This window comes from Scyliorhinus torazame, chromosome 1 (assembly GCF_047496885.1).
Source record: "Scyliorhinus torazame isolate Kashiwa2021f chromosome 1, sScyTor2.1, whole genome shotgun sequence".
NCBI lineage: Eukaryota > Metazoa > Chordata > Chondrichthyes > Carcharhiniformes > Scyliorhinidae > Scyliorhinus > Scyliorhinus torazame.
In genome coordinates this window covers 27,610,993-27,629,055 of record NC_092707.1, presented here as the reverse complement: position 1 = coordinate 27,629,055, position 18,063 = coordinate 27,610,993, and the positions used below count along the sequence as shown (strand labels likewise).

Sequence of the window (18,063 nt, the reverse complement as noted above, 5' to 3'; positions counted from 1 at the left end):
TTTGCGTAAAGAACCTACCTCTGTCCTATATCTATTACCCCTCAGTTTAAGGCTATGTCCCCTCGTGCTAGCCATTTCCATCCGCGGGAGAAGGCTCTCACTGTCCACCCTATCTAACCCCCTGATCATTTTGTATGCCTCTATTAAGTTTCCTCTTAACCTTCTTCCCTCTAACGAAAACAACCTCAAGTCCATCAGCCTTTCCTCATAAGATTTTCCCTCCATACCAGGCAACATCCTGGTAAATCTCCTCTGCACCCGCTCCAAAGCTTCCATGTCCTTCCTATAATGAGGTGACCAGAACTGTACGCAATACTCCAAATGCGGCCGTACCAGAGTTTTGTACAGCTGCAACATGACCTCATGACTCCGGAACTCAATCCCTCTACCAATAAAGGCCAACACTCCATAGGCCTTCTTCACAACCCTATCAACCTGGGTGGCAACTTTCAGGGATCTATGTACATGGACACCTAGATCCCTCTGCTCATCCACACTTCCAAGAACTTTACCATTAGCCAAATATTCCGCATTCCTGTTATTCCTTCCAAAGTTAATCACCTCACACTTCTCTACATTAAACTCCATTTGCACCTCTCAGCCCAGCTCTGCAGCTTATCTATGTCCCTCTGTAACCTGCTACATCCTTCCGCACTGTCGACAACACCACCAACTTTAGTGCCGTCTGCAAATTTAGTCACCCACCCTTCTGCGCCCTCCTCTAGGTCATTGATAAAAATGACAAACAACAACGGCCCCAGAACAGATCCTTGTGGTACGCCACTTGTAACTGAACTCCATTCTGAACATTTCCCATCAACCACCACCCTCCGTCTTCTTTCATCTAGCCAATTTCTGATCCACATCGCTAAATCACCCTCAATCCCCAGCCTCCGTATTTTCTGCAATAGCCTACCGTGGGGAACCTTATCAAATGCTTTACTGAAATCCATATACACCACATCAACTGCTCTACCCTTGTCTACCTGTTCAGTCACCTTCTCAAAGAACTCGATAAGGTTTGTGAGGCATGACCTACCCTTCACAAAGCCATGCTGACTATCCCTAATCATATTATTCCTATCTAGATGATTATAAATCTTGTCTCTTATAATCCCCTCCAAGACTTTACCCACAACAGACGTGAGGCTCACCGGTCTATAGTTGCCGGGGTTGTCTCTACCACCCTTCTTGAACAAAGGGACCACATTTGCTATCCTCCAGTCCTCTGGCACTATTCCTGTAGCCAATGATGACATAAAAATCAAAGCCAAAGGCCCAGCAATCTCTTCCCTGGCTTCCCAGAGAATCCTAGGATAAATCCCATCAGGCCCCGGGGACTTATCTATTTTCAGTCTGTCCACAATTGCCAACACCTCTTCCCTACGTACCTCAATGCCATCTATTCTAATAGCCTGGGTCTCAGCATTCTCCTCCACAACATTCTCTTTTTCCTGAGTGAATACTGACGAAAAATATTCATTTAGTATCTCGCCTATCTCTTCAGACTCCACACACAACTTCCCATCCCTGTCCTTGACTGGCCCTACTCTTACCCTGGTCATTCTTTTATTCCTGACATACCTATAGAAAGCTTTTGGGTTTTCCTTGATCCTACCTGCCAAATACTTCTCATGTCCCCTCCTTGGTTGTAGCCACCTTGCTTGGCGAGACTTAACACAGAAACCGTGAAAGTGAAAAATAACAACACATCGTTGCCGGCGACACAAGAAAGCTAACGTTTAATTAAATGTTCTTTTCTGACAGACCTCAGAGCTGTTGAGGAAACTGCACACTCGGACTTTGATTCGAAAATACTGCAAGGGAATCTCTGCCCAACGCAAGCTCCAGGTAATCGCTCCTTTTACACTCCTACTCATGAGGTGCAATCATAGAACCTTGTGAGCACAAGGCCATTCGGTCCATTGTACCTATGCTAGCTGTTTGAAAGAGTTATCCAGTGGTCCCTAACCCTCAATCTTCCCCCCGTAGCTCAGCAATTGTTAAATATCCAATTCCTTTTGAAAGGTAAAGTGTTCACAATAATGTGGCAGCTTTGCAGAACCCGTGTTTCTTCAGCCCTTATCCCCCCCCCAGGCACTATGGTTGGTCTTATTGACTAAGAATCTCAATAACTGTGACGTATCAGTGATATGGTTACACATAGTTTAAGCTTTATCAAATCTATTCTGTGCAGTCTTTGGGTTTATTGATGTTTGTCAGATTATTGCCTAGTTCTGAAATTTACCTGAAAGTCCAAAAGCTGAACGCCTGCTGTTCGCAACAGGCAAAAGCTGTCAGTTAATTATGTCGTCTGATTTTCCTGATTGACATTTAATCCAACCTGTCATTTTTGATGATCAAAGGTGAACAATGTTCTGCCCCATATTTTTGTCCTCCCCGCTGGTACCCCGGGCGGCTTGTTTTCAACCATGATTAAAGAGAGTGTGATGACAGGCTATTCGACTGTGAGGGCAGCATCTCAGCCATGCTTAACCACAGCCAAGAGATCCGTGTTATCTGCAAAATGTGGGGGGGAGCAGGGTTGGGCTTGGATCAGATGCCCCCCACAGTCGGACAGATCACTGGCATTCTCTAAATCAGTGATGGCAACCTAGGCTAATGAGTGGGCCGCAGGAGTGGCCCCCTTCACCTCAGTGGGCCGCAAAATTGAAATCCGGCTTGTACACGAACTGTGACCCCTGAGTAAAATTGGATACATTTCATTACAGCCAAATATTTCAGAATGAGTTATTGAAAATGCTAAATCATTTATATATTAATAAAACTGTCATCAACAATCAATATATACACTTTGATTGGACTCAGAGGGAGCGCATGGCTCTCACAGTCAATGTTGTGAGCAATCAGCATGTACCTCACTTCATTTGCCCCTTGCTTTGCGAGCGAATCACTTCAGTCATATTGGTGGGAAAACTCGACACAGGTGGATATCAGCAGAATGTGGCGGCCCTGCATGTGGCCAACAGTCAATAAACTCTCTCGCAGGCTGAACCCAGATCCCTGAGGGGCCGCATGTAGCCCCCAGACCTCAGGTTGCCCACCACTGCCCCAGTAAGTTCAAGAGAATGGCTATGTGGGTGAGGGAGCAGAGATACCCTTGGAGCTATACGCCGTGTGTCACCACCTCCCGGGAAGAACCAAGAGAAAATCAACAGGGAGAAATAACTGAAATCCTCCTTTCTCTCATTTAATATGCCTTTTACACAGATGCAACAAAAGGTCGTGGCCAGCGCACTGTTCAAAGGAAAGAAAGATGGATATCTGCAAAGTGTAACAAAACCCTTTAGTGACAGCAGACTTCGTAAGTACATACCAAGTTCCCTCTGGGGCACAAAGGGACAAATTGTGAGGGCCCTTTTCCTACAGCACAGATCTTTCTCAGTATGACATGTTCTCCATCCCCAGGTGAACAGGATATCAACCCGAAGGTTCTTCAGCTGATTCGTCATGAACGACTCCGGGTAAAATCCAAATTCAACTCAATAAGACCTTGTCTGATAGGTGGACAGTGAAAGGGGCAGGGACTCTCTGTTGGGTTCCAGTTGGGGACGTTGTCTTCATTTTGATCGTGGAGAGGCTGGGGGTGAGGGGGTAAATGAGAGACGTTGCTGCCATTCAGAATAATCTTAACCTACCTCACTGGGGAAGAAACCCTCGGTATTGAATGGAAAACCAATTTCACCCCCAGGTCAATAGCGGCCTGTGTTACCTTCAATAGAAAGTGGAAAACCAACGTGGCACCCAAACACATTTCTTTGCCAATCAGTTTAGTGGAAATTGTCCCTGTAACTCCGACTGCAATGTAACCTTTTTTGAAGTACATTTAGCTGGGCTTTCTAAAAGTTAAAATTGTATCTGTATTTGCCTTCAGTGCTCATGTGAGGAATTCACCATATCTCAACCGGCTGACTGCTCTCTCTTTGGTGCAAAGCAACAAGATGCCCTGCAAGGGCATTTTTTAATAATAATAATTTTTATTACTGTGAAAATCCCCTAGTCACCATATTCTGGCACCTGTTCGGGTACACAGAGGGAGAATTCAGAATGTCCAATTCACCTAACCTGCACGTCTTTCGGGACTTGTGGGAGGAAACCGGAGCACCCGGAGGAAACCCACACAGACACGGGGGGGAACGTGCAGACTCCGCACAGTGACCCAAGCCGGGAATCAAACCCGGTTCCCTGTCGCTGTGAAGCAACAGTGCTAACCACTTTCCCATGGTGCTTTCCCATGGTGGCACTGCCCTAGTGGGCACTCAGCTAAAGGGCATGTCACTGTCAAAGTTGGGTAGATGAGCAGTTGGGTCTATGATGAGAGAGTGGATCCCAGTGGATGTTTTCTCTTTTCTCCTGCCATGGATCCTCAGCTGAGACTCCTCAGAGTGGTGGGTTTAACCCTATGGGAAGGCATGAGAGAAGGTGTCCTGCTGGTGGTTTGAGGAGGTCCTTGAATACTGGCAGGCTTGAGATGGGGTAGAACTCCCCACCCCCTCTTCCTCCACATCAGGGGATTGGGGTGGGGGGGGGGCACAATGTTGCTCAGGACTCGGAGCCAAGGAAGGTGAGTTTGTTGAACAGTGTTTCTGATGTTGCACTTTGTTGAACTGAATTGGGCTTTGGTAGCATAGTGGGACACAGTATTCTGAAGTTAAATACATGGTGGCAACACCAGAGAGTTTCTTGGCCTGTGAGATACTGGCCAGTTTACTCAGGAGGTTATTGTGGGTTTTAATTTTATTTTGCAGTTTTGATAAGGTGCAATCTCTACGTGAGGACTCTGACAAGGGTGATGAGAACATAAGAGCTAGGAGCAGGAGTAGGCCATCTGGCCCTTCGAGCTTGCTCCGCCATTCAATGAGATCATGGCTGATCTTTTGTGGACTCAGCTCCACTTTCCCGCCCGAACACCATAACCCTTAATCCTTTTATTCTTCAAAAAACTGTCTATCTTTATCTTGAAAACATTTAATGAAGGAGCCTCTACTGCTTCACTGGGCAAGGAATTCCATAGATTCACAACCCTTTGGGTGAAGAAGTTCCTCCTAAACTCAGTCCGAAATCTACTTCCCCTTATTTTGAGGCCATGCCCCTAGTTCTGCTTTCACCCGCCAGTGGAAACAACCTCCCCACATCTATCCTATCTATCCCCTTCATAATTTTAAATGTTCACATAAGATCCCTTATGTGATCCCTTATCCTTCTAAATTCCAATGAGTACAGTCCCAGTCTACTCAACCTCTCATTGTAATCCTACCCCCTCAACTCTAGGATTAACATAGTGAATCTCCTCTGCACACCCTCCAGCACCAGTACGTCCTTTCTCAGGTAAGGAGACCAGATAAGGATGTGTCACTCACATGCACTCTGAACAAAGTGTGTTGCTTTGTGTTATGGGCCAGGGTTTAGAAAACTCCAAAGTATATCATGGAGTTCACCTGACCTACAACTGTTTATTGATGTTGGTTATGATGAGCACAAGAGACTGCCTTTCAGGTGTTATTTGTCATGTGAGAGTACCTTTAAGAAATGGGTGTTTATAAATGTGTGTGTATATTGTCATGTGAGAGTACTTTTAAGACATGGATGTTTAAGCAATGTACCTTTAAGAAAACAGTGATGTCAGAGAGTGGGTGGAGCTGAGGTCAGGTCAGCCATTTTGCAGTTGAGTTTTGCAGTTTGGAGGAAAAGAGCTGGGTGTGTGTCTGTGTTTTGCAGTGAGCTGGATCTCTGCCATGAAAGACTATCTCTGGATCATTTGGGTGATTTAAACTTATAATAGTAAAGCCTTTAACCTGATGTGATTTTGTTTAAAGGTGTTAAGTCTCTTGAAAGTTTGAAGATACATTTTAAGGAGTTATTTACTGTTGCAATATTTTCTGAGTTATCTTTGAAGTAAGGGGTATTAAGAGATCCAATGTTTATTTAAGATGTTAAGTTGAGTTCATGGAATAAACAGTGTTTTGTGTTTAAAAACCCACGTGTCCATAATTGTAATTCCACACCTAGGGAAGAAGCCGTGTGCTAGGAAAAGCAACAAATCCATTAAAGGGAGAGGTTGGTTGAACTCCATGATACATTTTGGGGTTCTGAAAATGCCTCGCCCATAACAATATAAATATCTGTAGTGAGAGTACCTTTAAGAAATGAGTGTTTATTACTGCAGTGATGTCAGAGAGTGGGTGGAGCTGGGTTGTCTGTCAGCTTTTTACTTTCGTTTTTGAGCAGGCTGCAGGGTGTGTTTTAGTTTCATTTTCGGTGTTGGAGATGAAGCCAGCCCAAGCAGGTGTACCGCTGTTCTCTCTGCCATCAAAAGACTATCTCTTGATCATTTGGTGAGTTCAGAATTATAAATTTTTTCAGTAGTGACTTTAACCTGATGTGCTTCTGATAAAGGTTTTGTTTTTAAGTTGTATGGATGTTAAAAAGGAACGCTTAAAGGTTTACTTAGTGTTGTAGTCTTTGGGGGGTTGTATTTGAATTAATGGTTGCTAAGATGTTCACTGTATGTTTTAAAAAGGTTCGCTTGAGTTCATAGAATAAACATTGTTTTGCCTTACAAAATACTTTTCCATTTCTGCTGCACCACACATGTAGAGTGGGCCATGTGCTCCCCATACCGCAATCTAGTAAAAGTTGTGGGTCAGGTGAACTCCATGATACGCTTTGGGGTTTTCTAAACCCTGGCCCATAACATATTCAACAGAGGGCTTAGACGCTTTTAATCAAAAAAACAAACTTTATTTTACGAATTTAGTTAACATTTGTATAAACACACGCATGCAAGAATGTTTTCAACTACAAACATAGATACCCCACACAGCTACAGTAATCTATGTATAACCCTTAATGAATCCCTTCTTTACTGTTCCAATTTAATAACAAAATCCAAGTAAAAACCAGAACCCCCCTTTTCAAAGGTGTGGCCCAGCACACGGCACTCAAGACTTGGTATGGATACTCTTGTTTCCGTTCCAAACAGCAAGTTTGAATTCTTTCCAGGAAGCAATTATCTCTTTTAAGTTCTCAAGCAGTCTGGAAACAGCTTTTAAAATGAAGATAGAGAACCCCTTCTTTCAACCTGTGCAGTACAAACCAGTCCAAACTCAAAGCGAAAGTAAAACTCAGAGCCACAGCCAGCTCCCAAATCAAAGTGAAAGTAAAAACTCACAGAGCCACAGCCCAGCTCCACCCACACAATGACATCATGGAAGCCATGTGATAAGACAAAAACATTTCTTAAAGGGACACTCACATGACATTTGTGAGTCATGGGTGGTGAGGGATTCTAAACTGGAATCCGGCTGCCTACTGGAATCACTCGCTCTGGAGTAACTCTTTTATTCTTTTTTCCGACGGTGCCTTTCCCATGGGAAGGAGATGGCTCGCTACCTGATTGACATTTACACGTGGGAAGTTTGATGTTGATGTTAACTGGGTGGCTCCGAGGTGATGTAGGACTCTCCAACATTTCTGAATTGAGCAGGTGAAATCCAGGCTCTTCATTGTCTCTTCCCGTCTGGCCTGGTGGGTACAGTCCAGAAATTCCATCAAATTGTCTAACACGTCTGAATCACCGGCAAGCTCATATCATTGGAGTAGGGAAGCAGACTCTTCGTCCAGGCAAGTTATCTACACCTAAAACTGTAACAAAAATCCAGTGATGTTTACCACACCAGGCAGTTATCTACACCAGTCTGTATCCCCCTGGAAAGGTTGTGGTGGATGCTTTGTGGAAGGCTCTGCAAAGGCGATTCTATGCCAGCTCCATACGGATATTTTGGGATGTTATTAGTATCATTATAATAATTTATTTTTAGAAAATATTTTATTAAGGCATTTATAATTTTAACAATTTTAAACATCAGGTTTCAACAAAGACAAAGCAATATAGCCAACACCACCTCCCCCGCAGTAACAAACACCAGCTAACGTGGCTTACATAAACAGGACCTTCCCCCACCCCCTTTCCACTGGTTCTCCTGCTCTGACTCGCCCCCCATGCCTTCTTCCCCCCCCCCCCCCTCATCCCCCCCACCGCTGCTGACAGATTAATTTTTCTCGAAGAAGTCGATAAATGGCTCACCTCCGGGCAAACCCCTGCAGCGATCCCCTCAAGACGAATTTCATTTTCTCGAGTCTGAGAAACCTCGCCATGTAACTAACCCATACCCCTGACTTTGGGGGTTCTGTGTCCCTCCATCCTAGTAGCATCCGTCTCCGGGCCGCCAGGGAGGCATAGGCCAGAACATCAGCCTCTCTCACCCGCTGGGCTCCCGGGTCTTCCGACCACCAAAGATCGCCACCTCTGGGCTCATGTATCGTTATAATCATTAAAATCATTTGTTCCAATAACATCCTGTATTCCTCGCAGTTGGCGTTTTGCAGGTCGCAGCACTTCTTCTCTGAGTCGGTGATTGATCGATTAGCAGTTGAAGTCCAATATGGGTCAGAGATGGTTCGTGCCAGTTGTGCGGAAAGCTGGGCAGGATTCAGCATGATGCAGATTGCTGTGTGCGGGAGTTGGCCCCGCACAAATCAGGAGAGTAGTCACGTTTCCATCCAACAGCATGGAAAAATCCGGGCTGTTTGGTAATGTGGTTGAGAGAACCGTAAGGTTCAGTTTGGGAGTTTTTCACCATCTACGTTGCCCTCTTGGTAGCCCCAGTCTGTGTGGTGGCCGGTAATGTCTCCAGTGCAGAGAGTTTGTGTGCGATAGAATTGGGAAGATCGATTCATCCCAGTACGCTCTCAGGGATTTGCCAGCGCCTGCTATCCGAAGGCACCAACTTTGATGATGTCAGACCATTCGGTGGACTGCGTTAGCAATGGTTGGCTTGGACAGATGTGGCAGGGCTGTGATTAGGGTGTGCAATATGGGATATCAGGACAAAACTGTCCATCTTGTACCACCCAGCTGCACCGGAAGGGAGATGTGTTTCTTGAAGGCAGATCACATTGAAAATAAAAATATGAAATGAAAATCGCTTATTGTCAAATGTAGGCTTCAAATGAAGCTACTGTGAAAAGCCTCTAGTCACCACATTCCGGCGCCTGTTCGGGGAGGCTGGTACGGGAATTGAACCGTGCTGCTGAACTGCCTTGGCCTGCTTGAAAATCAGCTCTTCAGCCCTATGCTAAGCCAGCCCCTCAGATGGCTTTTTGTTGAGGGAGGGCCCAGACTTGGTGTCTCTTAGCTGCAGACGGTCCCTCAACGTTGAGTTACAGGATGCAAAGTTCAGCTCTGAGAGTGTGGTAGCCATAGGATTTCAGATTGCTGGTGGTTTTTGGATGCGCGATAATGGGATTCCTCAGGTGCATATATGTTGAATTTGGTTTGCTTGGAGGATCATTGGTTTCCATGGTGTAGGCTGGGTACTGACGGGCGGCATAGCAAGAGCGTCAATCCATTGGCACGCATTGTTTCACAATGGGTGGGTTCTTCACCAGCTGTTGCAGATAGGCAGATTCCCCAGAATATTGCAGATCTCGCACTGTTACCTGGTTACCATTGTCCTATCGCTGTCACTCACAGGCAAGGATGGCAAAATGAAGGAATTACAGGAAAGATGTTTTAAGTACAACCTGAATGTGACTGCGAGTGTTTGATGATGCCTGTGCTAATTTATTTTCAGTATGGTGTTCCCGTCATTAAATACAACAGAAACGGTTTCAAACCAAGGCCAAGGCAGCTGCTCTTGATGCAGACAAAGGCCTACATTGTTGAAGAGGACAAAATCAAACAGAAAATCGAATATGTGACTCTCAAAGGTAATAGACTATGGTCACTGCGTTCATCAAACGTTCGGTGGGGGACAGACTGAGTATGGAAACCAGCTCCTGAAAGCTTCAGTTGCACCAGGTGCTGACTCACAGTCAGGTCAAATGGTGAAAGTATTACTTAACAACAGAGGCCTGCACAATATTTGGGGTGCAATTTGTGTCTTTATTGCAACAGTATTCCTTTAAATCTTCTTCACATCATTACAAATATAGCTGATGGTAAACGTGGGTTGTTCCAAATCGCAGAGAATGATGTCCCAGACATTTTGGGATGATATGAAATAAAATAAAGGTTTATTAAATGATAAACTGGAAGTACTCTTGGCCAAGATAATGCCAATACACAATGGGCAGGATTCTCTCACCCTAGGGGACGGCCGGAGAATCGCCCGGACCGCCGCGAATCGGATGCCGGTCGGGGGCCGATCTACGGGGCCACCCTGGCGATTCTCGGTCAGGGATGGGCCGAGCGGCCACGCTAAAAAAGCCGAGTCCCGCCGGCGGCGTCCACACCTGCTCTTCGCCGGCGGGACTTTCAGTGTGGATGCATCTGGGGGCGGCCTGGTGGGGGGGGGGGGGGGGGGGGAATGGGGAGTCTGACCCCGAGGGGGGGGGCCTCCACTGTGGCCTCGCCTCTTTTGTTTTCATGCCGGCCCCTGTAGCCCTACGCCATGTTGCGTCGGGGCCGGCACGGAGAACGGAGCCACCGCCCATACGTGACAATCGCCGGTTCCACGGATCCGCGGCACCCATCTGACGCCGGGATCGGCAGCTGGAGCGGCGTGGGTCACTCCAGTGCCGTGCTGGCCCCCTGTAGGGAACCAAATTTCTGCTCCTGAGGCCATGTTTACGCCGTCAAGATTCCCGTCCTACATCACTAACTTAACCCAGTTCTAAACACCTTTATTTCACTACCTTCTGAGCTAATTCTCCCTAGACATTCTGCAACATCTCATAGATTTTTTAAAACGATAACAAAAATCCAGTAACTGTTACCATACCAGGCAGTTATAGCTCTTGGGCTTTGCTTCTGAGATCAAACAAACAATTGATTTCTCAAGACAGGCTTTCTTCGTAGAACTGCCTTGCTGGGAGTTAACAGCTATCCTTGCTGTGTCTGAGGTCAGACGCAGACACCCTTACTTAGGTCATGTACAGCTTTTCCCATTCAATCTTCCCTGATCAGAAGTCAAACTTAATTACCTTCATTTTGTGAGTTTACCTTTTAGAATGTAAATGGTGGTTCACACAGTGGGTGGGATTTTCCATCCTCCTCTTGACGTGCTTTGCGGCATGGAGATGGTTTGCCATTGGCCGGTGGCGTGGCCTTCCGTGCACCGCTGTAAATGGATGTTCCTCTTGTTCATACTCTCCATCATGGGGGAACCTGCATTGGGGAGTTGCCACCAGCAGGAACGCCTGGAAGGCCTCAGCCCTTGGCTCCTCTTTTGAACGTCAAACTCCTTATTCGAACCCTCTATGTTCTGTTCCCCATTGTTACCAGCTTGCCTTAGGTAAGCATCTGCCTGTAGTGCTGCTAGGCTCATCAACATATCAAAGGCACTAGTTTCAAAAGAATAACCAAACTGGCCTTGCTTTTAAACATTCCCAATAGTTAAAACAAATGTATATTTTTATCCCTGATATTTGCACATCATCACGATTTTACCTGACACATGCTATTCCATCCTTCCCATGCTGTCCATCTCATGCCACACCTCTCACATCATCCCTATCTCATCTCCCATTTCACCCCTTCTTCCTATGCCATCTCCCCCCCCCCCTTTTTTTAAACGCATTTTATTCAAACTTGTATCAAAGTAGGTTACAGCAAATAAACACCCCTGGAAACATTCTTCCCAACGATCAACTATACAGTTTGTACAGATTTTTCTCCTTTTTCAACCTACCTCCTCATCAGCCATGCGCCCCCCCCCCCCCACGACGAACAGCTCCTCAAACACGGTCACAAACATCCCCCATCTTTTCTCAAACTCCCCTGCTGAGCCCCTTAACTCATACTTTATCTTCTCTAACCGCAGGAAGTCATACAGGTCACCCAACCAAGCCGCTACCCCCGGGGGCGATGCCGACCGCCACTCCAGCAAAATTTGTCGCCGCGCAATCAGAGAGGCGAAGGCCACGACATCGGCCTTCCTCCTCTCCATGAGCTCCGGCTTCTCTGAAACCCCAAATATCGCCACCAAAGGGTCCGGGTCCACTCCCTCCTCCACTATCCTGGCTAAGACTGCGAACACCCCAACCCAGAATCTTCCCAATTTTTCACAACTTCAAAACATGTGCGCGTGATTCGCTGGCCCCCGCACACACCTCTCACATTCATCTGCTACCCCCTGAAAGAACCCACTCATTCTCGCCTGAGTCATATGCACCCTGTGCACCACCTTAAACTGTATCAGGCTCATCCTTGCCCAAGAGGAGGTCCTGTTTACCCTTCGCAGTGCCTCACTCCATACTCCCCAATTGATCTCCATTCCCAACTCCGCTTCCCATTTCTCCTTGATCTTCACCACCCGCTCGCCTCCCTGCTCCCCCAGCCACTTATATATATCCGCAATTCTTCCCTCCCCTTCCACATCCGGAAGCAGCAGTCGCTCCAGCAGGGTGTAACCCGGCAATTTAGGGAACCCCTTTCAGACCTTCCGTGCAAAGTCCCATTTCCCTCCACTCCTGTATACACTATCCATCCCCCCCGGCTCAAACCCATGATTCTCGCACAGCGGCGTTAGCACCGACATCCCTTCCACCCTAAAATGCCTCCTCAGCTGATTCCATCTCTTCACCGTGGACTGCACCACTGGGCTCCCTGAATACCTACTCGGAGCCATTGGCAATAGCCCTCAAACTAGACCCCTTACAAGATTCCTCCTCCATCCTAACCCACTCTACCCCTTCTCCTTCCCACCACTGCCGCACCTTGTCCACATTCGCCGCTCAATAATAATGAAGCAAGTTCGGCCAACGCCAACCCCACCTGCTGCCTCTGCCTCTGTAGCAGGGTCCTCCCCACCCTCGGCACCTTCCTCGCCCATACAAAGTCAGAGATGATTGTGTTCACTTTCTGAAAAAAGGCCTTTGGTATAAAGATCGGGAGAGTCTGAAAGATAAACAAGAACCTTGGCAGAATATTCATTATCACCACTTGGACCCTCTCCGCCAACGTTAAGTGCAGTGTATCCCTCTTAAGATCCCCCCTGGCCTCCTCCACCAGCTTTGTTAAGTTCCACTTATGGAGCCCCGTCCATTCCCTCGCTACCTGAATCCATAGTACCTAAACTTATCCCTCGCTACCGTAAATGGCATCCCCCCTAAATTAGCCCGCTGTGCCAGCTCATTCACCGGGAATACCTCGCTTTTTCCTACATTCAGCTTGTACCCCGCGAACCCTCCAAACCTCCCAGCAGGCCCATAACCCTTCCCATTCTCTCCAACGGATCCGAAACATACAGCAAGAGGTCATCGGCATTGAGTGACACCCGATGCTCCCTCTGTCCCCTCATTATCTCCTGCCACCCTGCCGACCCCCTGAGAGCCATTGCCAATGGCTCTATGGCCAGCGCAAACAGCAGCGGTGACAGTGGCGACCCCTGCCTCGTACCCCTGTGTAAGTCAAAGCTTCGTGAGCTCATATAATTCGTCCTCACCCTCGCTCTTGGCGCCACATACAGCAACCGCAACCATGCCACAAATCTCAGCTCAAACCCAAACCTTCCCAAAACTTCGAACAAGTACCGCCACTCCACCATGCACAGCACCACCTCCGGTACCAGAGCTCTTGACGGATTCGTCACCACATTCAACAGCCGTCTTATATTACCCGTGAGCTGCCTGCCCTTCACAAAGCCTGTTTGATCTTCTACAACCACCCCCAGGACACAATCCTCCATCCTCCCCGCCAACAACTTAGCCAATACTTTCACATCCGTGTTCAATAGTGATTGGGTCTACACGACTCACATTCCACCGGATCCTTCCCTTTTTTGGGGATTAGTGTGATTACTGCCTGCTTCATCGTCTCTGGCAACTCCCCCTTCTCCAGCCCTTCATTAAACGCCCCCAACAGATGTGGTGCCAGGTCCGCCGCAAATTCCTTATAAAATTCTGCCGGGTACCCATCCAGCCCAGGGGCTTTCCCCGACTTCATACCCCTGATACTATCCAGCACCTCCCTCAGCCCCAGGAGCTCCTCCAACGCTGCCTCTTTGCTTCCTCCACTTGGGGAAATTCCAGCTCGTCCAGAAACCACCCCATGTCCCCCTCCTCTCCTCCTGGGTCTGCCTCATAAAGTCCCTGGTAATACTCTCTAAGTGCCTCATTTATCTTACCTGGCTCTGTCACCACAGCCCCAGCCCGGATCTTCAATATTTCCCTGGACGCAGCCTGCCTCTGCAGCTGGTGCGCCAGCATGCGGCTCGCCTTCTCCCCATACTCGTATTGCACCCCTCTTGCCCTACGCAGATGCCCTACCGCCCTCCCCGTTGTCAGCCTGTCAAATTGCCCCTGCAACTTTTTCCTCCTCGCCATTCCCTCCACGGTGGGCACCCTCGAATATTCCCTGTCCACCTCCACTATCTCGCTCACTAGACGGTCATGTTCCGCCCTCCTTTCCTTATTCGCACGAACCGTAAATGAGATAATTTCTCCCCGGACCACTGCCTTCAGTGCTTCCCAAAAAATGCCCGACGACACCTCCCCATTCTGATTGAACTCCACAAAATCCCTAATCGCCAACCGCACCTTATGACAAAAACCTCCATCCGCCAACAATCCCGAGTCAAACCCCCACCCCAGCCTCTGCTCTCATCCCGCACTGAACCGAATATCCAACCAGTGGGGTGCATGGTCCGAGATAACTATCCCCACATACTCTGCTCCCTCCACCCCAACCAAAATCTCCTGACTCACTACAAAGTAATCAATCCTCAAATACACCTTATAGACGTGTGAAAAGAAGGAATACTCCCTTCCCCCTGGATTCTGAAAGTGCCATGGATCCACCATACCCATCCTCTCCATGAACCCCCCCAGCTCCCTTGCCAGTTGTACCTTACCCATCGACATGGGGCTCGATCTATCCACCCTCGGCTCCAGGACACAGTTAAAATCTCCTCCCATGATCAACTGGTACGTGGCCAAATCCGGGATTGCTGCCAGCACCCCCCTCATAAAACCCACATCATTCCAATTTGGGGCATACACATTTACCAGCACTACCGGTGCCCCTTCCAATACCCCACTCACAATCAGATATCTCCCACCTTGATCCCTCATCTCCTTCGCACTCACGAATCCCATTTTTTTGCTCATTAAAATCGCCACACCCCTCGAATTCAAATCAAACCCCGAATGAAAAACCTGCCCGACCCACCCCTTCCTTAACCTAACCTGGTCCTTCACACGGAGGCGTGTCTCCTGCAAAAAGACCACCCCCGCTTTCAAGCTCCTGAGGTGCGCGAACACCCGCGACCTTTTAACCGGCCCATTCAGTCCCCGGACGTCACCCCCCCCCCAATCTAATACCACGCCCCCACGCATTCCCACCACCCCAACCTATACCATCCCCTCTGCCTGCCACACTCTAGTCCACTTACCCAAGCCCTCCAGCCAAGATCATTTTGTTAAAGAAAGCAAACCACCCCAGCTGTTGGAGATCGGGGGCGAAATTCTCCCGAAACGGCGCGATGTCCGCCGACTGGCGCCCAAAACAGCGCCAATCAGACGGGCATTGTGCCGCCCCAAAGGTGCGGAATGCTCCGCATCTTTGGGGGCCAAGCCCCAACATTGAGGGGCTAGGCCGACACCGGAGGAATTTCCGCCCCTCCAGCTGGCGGAAACGGCCTTTGTTGCCCCGCCAGCTGATGCGGAAATTACATATCGGGGCGGCGCATGCGCGGGAGCGTCAGCGGCCGCTGACAGTTTCCCACGCATGTGCAGTGGAGGGAGTCTCTTCCGCCTCCGCCATGGTGGAGACCGTGGCGGAGGCGGAAGGGAAAGAGTGCCCCCACGGCACAGGCCCGCACGCGGATCGGTGGGCCCCGATTGCGGGCCAGGCCACCGTGGGGGCACCCCCCGGGGCCAGATAGCCCCGCGCCCCCCCCAGGACCCCGGAGCCCGCCCACGCCGCCTTGTCCCGCCGGTAAGGTAGGTGATTTAATTTACGCTGGCGGGACAGGCAATTTATCGGCGGGTCTTCGGCCCATCCGGGCCGGAGAATCGAGAGGGGGGGCCCGCCAACCGTCGCGGCCCAATTCCCGCCCCCGCCGAATCTCTGGTGCCGGAGACTTCAGCAACCGGCGGGGGCGGGATTCACGCCAGCCCCTGGCGATTCTCCGACCCGGCGGGGGGTCGGAGAATGTCGCCCCAGAAATAAAACAGAAAATGCTGGAAAAGCTCAGCAGGTGAGTCTGACGAAGGAGCTACGCTCCAAAAGCTCCTGATTCCAGTAATTAAGTTTGACTTCTGAACTTTAACTTGGTGTTGTAAGACTTCTTACTGTGCCCACCCCAGTCCAACGCCGGCATCTCCACATCATGGCCATCTTAATTACCCGCTCCACCTGGTGAGAAATGTAGGCCTCGGTTATACAAGCAACGGGATTAAATTGATTGAGGTATTCCAACATCATGAGGGATTGGGACAGAGTAGATGAGGAGAAACTGTACTCGGTTTCGGAATTGAGAACAAGAGAGCACAGATTGAAGTCAATTGGCAAAACAAAGCAATGGTGACATGAGGGAAAGTTCCAGCGACTAGGATCTTGAACGCAGTGTCTGGGTGTGTAGCGGCGGCAGGGTTAGCTGAGGTTCTCAAAGGGGATTGGATTTATGATCTGTGAGGAAAACGTTTGCAGGTCTACGGAGATTAGGCAGTGAGTGGCACTCGGTGAGTAGCTCCTTCAGAGGGCTAGCACAGATGCAATGGGCCAAATAGCCTCCTGTGGTGTAACCATTCTATGATGCTGTGGACGCTATGATGTCATGCCAAGGGGCTTTGTGGGAATTGGACAATACTCACTTCACGCTGCATTTCTCTGTCTCCTTTAGGTGTGTCTGTCAGCAACCTGAGTGACGGGGTATTCGTCATCCACGTTCCCTGTGAGAACAACAATCAGAAAGTAAAGATTCAGCTCCTTGCTACTTCATTTTCTTCTCATTTATATAGGGGGCTGTTTTGTTATGTTTCCTTTGTAATATAAGCGGCTTCCTTGTGTTGCATTTGTCAAAGGAAGGTCCAGACGTGTAGATAACTTCAACACATTTATTTACACTATGTACACTTTTATAACTTGAGTTGGACACTACTGCTAATCCTATTCTAGCTACCTAAACTGACTAACCAGCTGCTGTCTTCCACGTGGTGGGTGTAATAGTGAATCAACCCTGTGCCTCTCCTCACTGACTGTCTCCACTGGCCAAAAGGGGCAGATCATGTGTGTGGTGTCCTTTATGTATGGGTTGGTGTAATGCCCCTCTGTGGTCGTGTCACCTCCTTGTGTATCGTGAATGTCCATTGGTCGCATCCCACCTAACTTATCTATTGGTTGAGTGTGTGTGTGTGATGTTTCTGGTGCTCCCTCTAGTGTCTGGCTAGCTTACATGTATTTACAGTGATGCACAGCACCACAGGGGCCACCTTGACCTGGTGAGCTGGTGCTGACACGATGGGCTGAATGGCCACCTCCTGTGCTGTACTGATTCTGTGACAGTCGGTGTTGGGGACTGGCTGCTGTCTCAGCAGAGGCAACCACTCCCAATGGTGCTGCTTCGACTAGAGATCTGCCAGCCATTTGATTAGGCAACAGCTCTCAGAGACAGGATGTCCTCCCAGATGGGGGCTGGAGGTCTCGCCAGAAGCCAATTAACAGCCCAACAGCCATTACATCAGCTCAGGCCCTTCCGGCCTTGTGGATTTGGGCTTGCGCTGGACTTTTAAGATAGGGCCCCCATCGCCATGTGAATTCTGGCCATAGAATCATAGAATTCCTATAGTGCAGAAGGAGGCCATTCGGCCCATCAAGTCTGCACTGACCCTCCAAAAATGCACCCTACCCAGGCCCACATCTCCATAACCCCACCTAACCTTTTGGACACTAAGGGGCAATTTATCACGGCCATTCCACCTAACCTGCACATCTTTGGACTGTGGGAGCAGATGAATGAAACCCACACAGACATGGGGAGAATGTGCAAACGCCACACAGCCAGTCGCCAGAGGTCGGAATCGAACCTGAGACTCGGG

General features: G+C 48.8%; 1 protein-coding gene across 2 annotated transcripts in view; it reads left to right on the top strand.

The window, feature by feature from the left end:
* The window catches only part of myo1ha (myosin IHa), a 153,696-nt gene that overhangs the window by 117,326 nt on the left and 18,307 nt on the right, over positions 1 to 18,063 (top strand). For both annotated transcript variants that reach the window (XM_072478208.1, XM_072478122.1), the window contains exons 25-29: positions 1,768 to 1,851; positions 3,232 to 3,325; positions 3,430 to 3,485; positions 9,657 to 9,792; positions 16,869 to 16,939. In XM_072478208.1, the coding sequence (XP_072334309.1) occupies positions 1,768 to 1,851; positions 3,232 to 3,325; positions 3,430 to 3,485; positions 9,657 to 9,792; positions 16,869 to 16,939 (441 nt within the window). The remainder of the gene's footprint in view (positions 1 to 1,767; positions 1,852 to 3,231; positions 3,326 to 3,429; positions 3,486 to 9,656; positions 9,793 to 16,868; positions 16,940 to 18,063) is intronic.